The 11036-nt window shown below is 35.8% G+C and overlaps 1 protein-coding gene across 1 annotated transcript; it reads left to right on the forward strand.

Moving 5' to 3' along the window:
- Positions 1-296: 296 nt before the first annotated feature.
- Positions 297-9932, forward strand: LOC112563627 (probable serine carboxypeptidase CPVL). Its single transcript, XM_025237797.1, has 13 exons — positions 297-427; positions 1369-1607; positions 2382-2500; positions 3802-3916; positions 4098-4156; positions 4406-4485; positions 5335-5401; positions 5673-5798; positions 6434-6565; positions 6810-6908; positions 7368-7541; positions 8736-8918; positions 9258-9932. Exons 2-13 carry the CDS (start codon positions 1418-1420, stop codon positions 9354-9356), a joined length of 1443 nt encoding a protein of 480 aa, XP_025093582.1. The 5' UTR covers positions 297-427; positions 1369-1417; the 3' UTR covers positions 9357-9932.
- The last annotated feature ends 1104 nt before the right edge of the window (positions 9933-11036 follow it).

Here is an 11036-nt window from a genome sequence, read left to right on the forward strand (position 1 = left end):
TATAATTATATAGAGCCCTCGTATAGCGCAATACAATTTATATATACTGTATATATAATTCATTAAATTCTACACCTATATGCAATTATAATGTTATAAATTTATCATTGCATATGTGTATATATAGTTACATATTGCATGTTATACAATGTATAAGGCAGCGGTTCTCAACCCGTGGTGGGGTGGGGGTCTATTTTTTTCATATACAAAAATGGATTTACACTCGCGAATACACGACCATTGAGGTTTTCGTGTAACTCATAAAGGCTACAATTAATGATTGTATGCTTACTATACTTTGATCTGCATACAAGAGAGTTGTCACACCATGGTCACGCACAGTTATCACATGACTGTCACATGACGTACAAGGCACATGATCTCGCTGATAGACGTTCTTATAGAAGCGAAAGGAACGGTGCTCGTAGTAAGTTTTTAAAAGGTGTTGCTCTTCCTTATTTGTAATTTTATGGAGTTCCCTTAATCAATAGCTGTATATTGTGTGTTTATATTTATATTGTTTGCTTTGGTTTCAATTGTCTGTTAACTTATTTCTTTCGACAATTTTATTTTCCAAATTGTTTTACTATTGGGTATATATAATGGAGCGGGAGCGCTGTGTTACAATAATAATTCCCCGTGTAATGTTAGCAAAGCCGTTTAGTGCTGTTTTTGTAAATATTAGCTGTGCTCGAAACAGTTTTTATAAAATCATGTAATGATACATGTTAATAAAAACATAGCAGTGGTCATTTTAAAGATTAGCCTGGGCTTTTACACAGACATACATGCTCGGTCAGGGATCGGTCATAAATAGCGATCGAGATATTCGTGGTGAACTAGACCAAAGAATGGAACTAAGCTAGACGTATCACGATTTACAAGGCAAACCGATTTCGCTTCCGCAGAAGTTTGTAATTATTTCAGTTGAAATTGACAGCTATTTCGCAGAAAAGGCTGCAAAGGTAGCAGGATATAAATATATATAGCTCTATAGCCATTGATAGAACATGAACAAATTATGCATTCTTTTCGTTCTAAAGTGACAGAGGCCTCAATAACAGCATTAGCAAGGATTTTAAAATAGAATCTGGAAGGGCTGTTGCTTGCAGAGTGGCATTTAGTATCCAACAGTAAACGTTAAATACTTTTTGTGAATGTGATGTCAAAGCAAATGGCAACTAGATCAGTCAGTCAGGCTCAGTGAAAATTGTCGAACCATGCTTATCAGGAATTTTGGTAGGAGGAAATTGACACATACTGAATGAAACGTGGACACTTGTTACTGGGTAGAGTGCCTGAATAATATGATGTTTTATATCTATATATAATTACTCCTGAACATTTGGACATATATTCTTATTTCAGGTGTTTCACAGTATTGACTGAACCAGTTCTCAGTAACCTCCAAGAGTGGATGATGAAGTCAAAGTATTCATTTACACTGGGAATTCTTCTGCTAACAGATTTGTTTTTTTCAAGCAACTGCCAGAGAGCACTCCGTGCCATGTTTCCAAAAGTTCCTCCATTCATGTTACAAAATGGCATTGACCCTGGTAGCCCTCTTTTCTTAACTCCTTATCTAGAGAAAGGTCAAGCAGATGAAGGTAATAAACAGTTTTAGTTGTGATTTGCAATAAAATGAATGTGACTGTGTTTTTTTTTTTCCTGAAGTGTAAGGTAATAGGGGAAACATTCTCTTCCTCTTTACATTCTGTTAAAAATATGTTACGCAGTCATGTCCTTAACAGTGGAGCAGATGGTCAGAGATTTAATGCTCTTTTAACGGCCAGGGTTGGAGAACACCCTATACTGAATGAGTACCTGATTTATCTGGGAAGGTAATAGCAGAGACAAAAATCTGTAAAGATTCATTTAGATACAAATAACTATTTAAATACTGCAGCTGCAATTGTTTTGAGGGAGACACATACGTTACATAATAATAAATGCAAAATTTGTAAAGTGCATACTCACACTCCTAAGGAGCATGCTTTTAGCACTTAAGAACAAGAACAAAAAATGGGCAGCATACGAGGGACAGGAAAACAAATAACATATGAACTATAAAAGAATAAACAACAGTACTAAATGAAGAATAAAATGAAATACAGGAAACACAAAGAGGAACCAAAGAATAAGAGCTGAGAGTAAGATGATATTGCAAAAGGGAGTGGTGTGAAAAAGGACTAGCATTATAGAGAAGGTTGTTAGGAGTAATGTTTACGGAAGAGGCATGTTTTCAGTGCACATTTAAAGGATTCAATAGTGGGTAGGTGGCGGATATGGAAAGGGAGAGAGTTCCATTGTTTTGCTCCACAATAACCAATTATATATATTTTTTCTGCAGGCAGCAAATGAAAATTTTATGTTTGTTGCAGCACATTTTTTAAGTGAGGTGACAGCCTTGCCAGGATGGTATAGAAAAAGTTACTCTGGCTTTATCACAGTCAATGAAACTTATAACAGCAACATGTTTTTCTGGTTTTTTCCCTCCCAGGTAAGCTTAAAGGTCTACTGGGTACACATTTCCAACTGAGCTCCATACAGTGTAAAACTATTTTCCAAAATCTCTTACCTCCACCCCTCTATGTTGTTGAAAAGTCCTATTTACAAATGTTGACATTACAGAAGGTCAGAAGCCTCAGCATCATAAATGTACATGGAAACAATCATGTGGTAAAGGCTTCAGCCAGAGGAAAGCTGGAAACATTAGGTTGTTGGAAAAGTCATGACGTATTTTTTTAAAGGCATTTATTTATATAAAGAACAAAGATAGCCAATGTTGCCCGTTTTGTTCAATAACCTTTTGCCATCTTTCAGTGAGCTTCACAATTCCTTGTTTATAAAAGGACCTGTCTTTATCTGCAAAAAACTGAAGAAGGTGCTGATTTACAGCCTCATCTGAAATGAGCGTTATACCACACAAGGAGTTTTGAAGAGAGCGATACAAGTCTAAGTCTGACAATGGAAGGTCAGAGAAGTATTGTGGGTGTGGCAGCACATCCGGTCCAAACTCCAGTAACTTTTGACAGGTGATCAAACGTGTGGTCTCACATTGTTGTGATGGAATTTAACTCCTTTACGATTAACAAGTTCTGGACGTTTCTGGGTGATGGATTCATTCAAACTGTCCAATGGCTGACAGAACACATTTAAACTATTTGGTTCCTTGGTAGGAGCTTGAAAAAAATACAGTGCCTTTTAAAGCTCACCAAACTGAGAGCGTAATTTTCCTATGAGGAATATCTGCTTTCGATATCATTTGAGGCGAATCATCATGCTGGAACCATTTTGACACGAAGGACTCTAGCACTTCCAAAAACGAACTAAAATGCATCATGACTTTTTCTGACAACCCAATATTTGTGAATTATTATACCCATACTGTAATATATCATCATAGATTCACTTTTTGTATACATGCAGGTGAAAATGTAATGTTTAAGGCATGAATCACTTAATCAGAAGGAGGTGTTTTTAATTGGATTTGGGGAATTAGTACTTTTAAATAAATTGAACCTAATCATTGGAAGAATACTGCTTGCTTTGGCGTCTAGAGACTTCTTTGACCATAGAAAAGTTAAGAAGCTTGAATCTACTAAAAGTGATGTATATTGACGAAACAAAGGTATAAATACTCTTTTTTTGTTTGTTTTTCTTTTATTGGGTTTCTTTAAATCTCCACAAATAAGATGGCAACCAGACCCTAATCTCAAGAGTGTAAGAAATCAATTTGTTAAATATCAAAAACAGGCCCTTGGTCTTCAGTTTGTAACAGTCTTTTTTGCTGTGCTTTAGACTGATCCAGCAAATGCACCTGTGCTGATGTGGCTGCAAGGAGGCCCCGGTGGTTCCTCTCTTTTTGGGCTGTTTGTAGAACATGGCCCATTCTACATCAATGAAAATACAAAATGTATGTCTGTAGAGACTGGCATTTAGTGAATAAATGATGTTATTTATAGAAGCATGACCTGCCTAACGTTTACTTTTAAATAGATTTTATATGTATGTGTTTATATTCAATGATTCAAAAATGTCTGATAGGATGCTAGTTTAATCATGCTATGACTTTTTTTCATTCCTTTTTTTAACAGTGTTGCCGAGAAATGTCACTTGGAATGAAAAGTATTCTCTGCTATATGTTGACAACCCAGTAAGTTTGTTGAATCCAATTGGAGATGTTGAGTAAAATACACAGTATCAATGCCATTTAACTTGAGGGAAAACAGTGTTTTTGCAGCTACATTTCCTAGTATATTCACTGATTGTGTAACTATCTTTCTCTTTGAAAACACTTTACATTGTTTCAATTACTTATCATTTCCTAGGTTTCCATAAGGTAAAGCCCCATTACCAAATATCATGTTTATATGTTGACATTTGGAAATTTTTGTTCATGTAGGTGGGAACAGGCTTTAGCTTTACCAAGGCTGATCAAGGTTATGCTCAAAATGAGGAAGATGTTGGAAGGGATCTGTATAGGTAAAATAAGTGGCATATATTCCATTTAGCATTTTGCACTCATTTTTGTTATATCAACTTCAGTATGGAACCCACCCCGAACCTATGCACATGTTGTAGTAGTTTTATTTGCATTTTGTTAACCTTTCATTAGTTTTTGTTTGACACAGTTCTTTTTGCACAAATAAAGTATTTGTTAACATACATGATGCATAAGCAGTTGCTGCACTCCTCTTCGATAAGACATGTATGCATAGTAACTTTTTCAACTGTACTAAATTTGACTAGTCATTTTGAGCTTCTGAGAGAGATATATATAGATCTGCCCTTCATTCACAAGTTTCTACATTCAGGCCAGTCTTCGGGATGAATGGTGCAGTTTTTTCTAAGTCATCATCTCTCCTGTAGATTATTTTTATTTTTATTATTTTTAGAGTAGGATGCTTGTTGGCCATGTCACATTGAGCTTGCCCTCACATGGGAAAATGTGCTTTACAAATTAATTTTTAAATTACAAGTTTAAAAAAAAAATTCTCTGCATTTAGTAGGGAGAATTATTGGAGAATATGTTTGGATGTTTGATCTTCTAAGCAGGAACATGCGAGCATTCAGTAGAGTGAGTAGGCAAGGTCCTGTACATAGTTGAAGGATCACTACCTACAGTCATCATTCAAGGAAATAGTATGCGTCATGTGTAGGAGTGGATTGCATTGCAGCCTACACAGGGGTCTTTTTATTCATGCAAGCTGATGTTGATATCTGGTTGTTGTCCTCTTGATCCAAGCTTAGCAAGCTGATACATATATAGAGAAAGAAAGAGAGCTTACAAATATGATGTGGTTAAGGTTTTTATTTGTTTGTTTGTTTTAGTTTTCTGGAGCAGTTCTTTCAAATTTACAAGGAATATCAACAAAATGATTTTTATGTTACTGGAGAGGTAAGCAGATATCCCTTAAACACAGAGTTATTGTCTTAAAAAGTTTTACCAATGAAATCCATTGAAACCATTAACTCTCAGTGAAGTTTTTATGCTTGTTATCAATATTTATTAACTAAAGAAAAATGTTCCTAGTGTTTGGCATTTGAGATTGTGCAACTTAGTCTGAACTGTGCAAGATGCTGACATACTTTTACACAAAATTTGTTGGAGAGAAGATTGATATATTGTTAATCAGGCATGGAAAAATTCTTTTTCTTCTTATTTTCAGTCTTATGCAGGGAAATATGTTCCAGCCATTTCCTATAAAATTCATACAGAAAATCAAGGTCATCCAAAGGTCATGATCAACTTCAAAGGAATGGCCATTGGAGATGGGTTATGTGACCCTTTAACGGTACTTTACAAAAAACATACCAATGAGATTTAGGACCTTCTTAACTGGACAGTTATGGACAAACTTTTGAACAAGTTTGGCATGGTGTTTACAGGACAGTTAAATTAGAATTTTGTCAAAAACTTGGTCAAATGTTCATCCACAGTTGCCCAGTTAAGAAAGGAGGTAAAGATATACACACATGCATGAATGCATGTGCATACATGCACACACACACACATATATCAAATGACACAGATTTTATAACCAAAGCCATTGTAAAATGTTGTACATTAATTGCTTAGTAGAAATACTATTTAAAATAAAACTTTACTGGTCATATAGTGATGGTTATGGGTAAGGTGACCAGACGTCCCGCATTAGGTGGGACAGTCCCGCTTTTGACCTCGTGTCCCGCCTGAATATCGGAAGGGACGCCCAATGTCCCGCGTTTTGGCTTTCTGGAAGTCCATCAAATGTCCCGGTTGTCTTTAAAAATCTGAATACCGTACGCTGATACGGCGTTTTTTGTCGTTGACGACACCATCTTCGGCACGTGTCCCGCTTTCGTTCCCGAAACGTCTGGTCACCTTAGTTATGGATCTTAATTCGCATGCTAAATTAATTGTAAATTGACAAAAGTATTTCTTTTTCAGATGATGCCTAAGTATGCAGATTTCATGTTCAACCTAGGCCTTCTTGATGAAAACCAGCGTGATTACTTCCAGTCTATGACAGATAAAGCAGTAGTGTACATCCAGAATCAACAATACCTTGAAGCATTTAAGGTGAAAAGCAACAGATCAATGTACTAAATCACTTTAGTAGAGTAAGATTATTTAACAAGATTTTTCAGTGACTTATCCTTATATCTAAAACCTAGTATGACAAAATATTTCAGTTTGCTTAAAAATGGCCAAGTTTAATATATTTCCTTTTGTTAGAAAATGTTTGCTGCACTTTATTCTTTGTGAAGAATGCCAGTTTTAGAAACAGCTCTCCACTAATCTGGATTTTAAAAATTTGTTTCAGTTGTTTGACATGCTTCTAAATGGAGATATAACAAAAGAAGTACCATACTTCAAGAATGTCAGTGGGCTTTCTGATTATTATAATTTTCTTCATACACAGGTAAAGAGAATTTAATTTTCAGGATGCGTTTCCCAGTCAGGAAAAAGACAATTCTTTAATGACTAGAAGAAACTTATTGATGGGATTTCATCACATAATTAAGCAGACAGTTGGGGTGATTTTTAGCTTTCTTTATTGTGGCCAATACTTGAAAGACATTCTTGAAATGTGCCATGCAAGTATATCCCCAGAAGGGCAATACTTTATCTTATTGCAAAGGTAACAGTTCTTTTTGAACTGAAATTGGGACTCTCTTAAAATTTTAAGGCTTTTTATAACTATTTAGCATTAAGATGTAACTTGAAGTACTGTTTTCACTTTGACATGTTTAAAAAGTAAAGCCTTATATAAGTATTTAGTGTTATAATCTAACTGGAAGTACTAGTACTGGATTGCTTAAGAAGTTATTATTTCAAGTATTTTTTACCTTTATCCTCCCTTCTTTGTGTTTTTTTTCAGTCACCAACACAGTATGATTATTATGGCACATTTCTGGCAGACCCATTAGTAAGGCGTGCCATCCATGTTGGGAACCTGACTTACAATGATGGTCTGGCTGTGGAAACGCATCTGCTTGAAGATATAATGGCTTCTGTTAAACCCTGGATTGCTGTTTTAATGGACAACTACAAAGTAAAGAGATAATGTATCAAAGCATCATCTTGCAATTTCACATGATTGCATCAAATCAAACTTTATTGTCGGTCCAAGGAAGTCCAAGACAGAAAATTTTCTTTTGCTCACAAACCCATCCCATAAAAGCAGCATTGTATGCTTAGAATTTCTTTTTTTAAAGACATGAATTCAGGAAACTGTGATTTAGCATACTTAACTGATCCTGATCGTTCATGCTTTTATATGCTTGCCTCAGTTCAGCTATTTCATTATCTTTTGCCTTATAGCTTTCTGCGGTTGTCACACTCACATTTTCACCCAACACTCACGCTGTTGTCTAGACATTAGCGTATTCTTTTGTTCTCAACTATATCTGCCACTTGCAGGCCCTGTCTAAACTTAAATTATGATAAAGAAATGTTACAGCAGGAGATGCATAAAAATTCACAATAAAAATAAAAGAAACAATATCACATCTACACCCAAGGGTTACTTCTTATAATTACTAACTATGCATATTGTGCTAATAAAAGTGTTTTTCCCAGTCACTGGTTAGGTGGATCAGAAGAATAATTGGAATTAGTTTGGCCCATATTTACTGTTGAACAACACTCACATGATACTAAACTTATAGCATACTTATCTGCAGCTGAAGTCACTGAGGGCTGATGTTCTTAAAGTCCACAAATATAAAAATCTACGGGACAGACATTGAACTTGGCACTTCCTTTTAGGCATGGGCAACTCACCCTCTTTTTTTTGTAATGCTGTGATTCAGTATCAAATCCATCAAAGTTCACTTGTTTGATAAAGCCTTTGCAGTTCACATCTCATCCTAGTATTGCTTGTAGGGTTAGTTGTTGTGTCTATTAATAAGTTATAAAAGCAATCAAATCGTGGTATCTACATAAAAATACAAAACTTCACATAAATTGTACAAAATGTGAAATACAAAAATGTGGTTATTGCACCTTGCTTGGAAGACGCAGCTCCACACTCCCCAAACATAGTCTTGGCACATACCATGTCTTTCTAAGAATTATTAGATTAAGCATTTTCTCCTTTTGAGAAAAAGCATTCAAGTTGATATTTAATTTAAATAAAGTGAGGCCGTTGTTATTGCTTGTGACAAAAATTAGTTGTTATATTATCTGAGTGGTTGAATCTTTTGTTAACTGGTTGTTTATGCTTTGTATTACTCAACATTTGCAGGTAATGATCTATAATGGTCAGCTGGATATCATCATAGCTGTACCACTGACAGAAGCTTGGTTACAAACTGTTGAGTGGTCAGGATTGCCACGTTACAAAACTGCTGACCGCCTTATTTGGAAGGTGAATCCATCAGATTCAGAGGTGGCCGGGTATGTCCGACAGGTGGACAACTTTTATCAGGTATGTTTGCAGCTTGTGCAATGCCACACTAATTTGCACACTGATGTATATATTTTTTTATAGTATGGTGCAATCATAAACCAGTTTGTTCCTTTTATCAGTAACACTGTTTTCCTTTAAATGTAACGGTTACATTTTGCACTTTCTTTACAGCTGAACACACCTAATTGTAATATTTGAAAATTGTATTTTGTTCAGAATTTGTTGCAAGTTATGAAAATGAGTACTAGAAACAAACATGGTCAAATAACCAATAGGTAAAGGCAGGTTAAAATTGTTTTCCTGTACAATTATGAAGTTTCAGTTTTTGTTTTGAAATGTGACTGTGTCCTTTCTTAGGTGATAGTTCGCAATGCAGGTCACATACTTCCTGCTGATCAACCTGTGTGGGGCTATGACATGATTCAGAGATTTGTGGAAAACAGAAGCTTTGCCTGATCTGACTGTCCATTGTCTTTTGTAAACCTGCAACTTAATAGTTACCAAAGGCTTTGCTAAATTTACACACAGAATGAAAAAAAAATATATATATATACACACATATAATTTACACACACACACACACACCTGAATTTTTATGAGTAGGCGTCTCATTATCTGTGCTCAATTCTGCTGTTTTGAACATCCCATTATTCATGTAAATGGTCAGAGACAGAATCTGTCATACAGAACTACTTTTTGCTACACTATGAATTGTGAATGTCTGGATACAAACACGTTTGCGAGCTGACTGAAATCACTTTTTTGGCATGAAAACATGCCCTGATTGTTATTTCAGCAATTAATATTTGAAGCTCATACAATTTTGTTCATTATAGTTTACACAGTTTTGCCCTTTAAGACAGGTGTTTAATACTTGTTGCAATTTTACACTGTACCTGATGTCACTTATTAGATACCTTTTCTACTTACAATAGCTGATACTTTCAATTGAAGAGTTGCTAAAGGGTGATGATTTATGTCATCCTTACATTACCAGTTTAAGATGTCATTAAATTTTGTTATCTGTAAAAATATAGTCGTCGTTTTTCTTAGCCTGGCTCCTGAGTGACAAACACATATTTGCGACCTGCCACCATGATTTGATAATGGCCACTAGTTGTACGTCTGCAGCTCTTGATTCAATCTTTCTACATTTTCTTTTTTTTGGCTGCTCCTGTACTGTGTACTTGATGTGTGATGGAGTGTCTATGATCGTGTGCACGTGTCAACAACACGTACTGCAATATATACGTAATTCTTCATGAAAGGATGTGGACTGGAGACTTTCCAGCTACTTAAATTTCCCTTCGCGCATTAAATTTTTACCTCCCGAGAATTTCCCCAGTTGTTTTTCATTCTTGTGTACATTCATCTCAAGGCAAGTGTTTCCAATGCGTTACATTGCATTGCAGATGTGACTGACAATCTTGACTCGATTTGTCCCGATATGTTCCTAAATTTATCTTAAAAAGATTTCAATCGCTGTGACCTAAAATCGGTTCTTAATACCTACACGACCAGTGTGTGACATGTCTTACTACTCTGGGAAAACCCACAAGTCCCATAAGTGTTATCCACGACAAGGAGGTTGAAATTGTTCCAGCTTATAAATATACCTGGGCACCATATCTTTGATAAGAGACATTGCTGGGATGTGTCAATACTCCAACTGTCGTGAAGAAGGCTTCACATCACCTCTTCCTTCTCCAGAAGTTGAGGTCTTTCGATTCTGTCTCTCACCAATTTCTTCAGATCTGTTATAGATCGCACATAGACAGCGTGCTATTCTTCTCGTTTATCTATTTGTACAACAATTTATCAGTGAAAGTCAAGATCAGCAGCTTGCATCGTGTTGTATCCACCTACTCCAAAGTCATCAATTGAGGACAGCCCAGAGTGTTCTTCAGACCCTATGTAACAGGCAGACACTTTTGAAAGTGCCTCGATCCTTCGTTTGATGACAGGCATGTCCTGCTAAGAGAATTTTTCCCAGCTCCCATTGTAACGCCGATTCTGTGTACCTAAATTCAGACCAACAGACAGGCTTTTATTATCTCGGCTGTGTATGTTTGGAATGGTGCTGGGTGTGAATTAATGAAACATAACGAAGAGGTCTATTTGGTGCATATGAATGTG

Source organism: Pomacea canaliculata, linkage group LG5, assembly GCF_003073045.1.
Source record: "Pomacea canaliculata isolate SZHN2017 linkage group LG5, ASM307304v1, whole genome shotgun sequence".
NCBI lineage: Eukaryota > Metazoa > Mollusca > Gastropoda > Architaenioglossa > Ampullariidae > Pomacea > Pomacea canaliculata.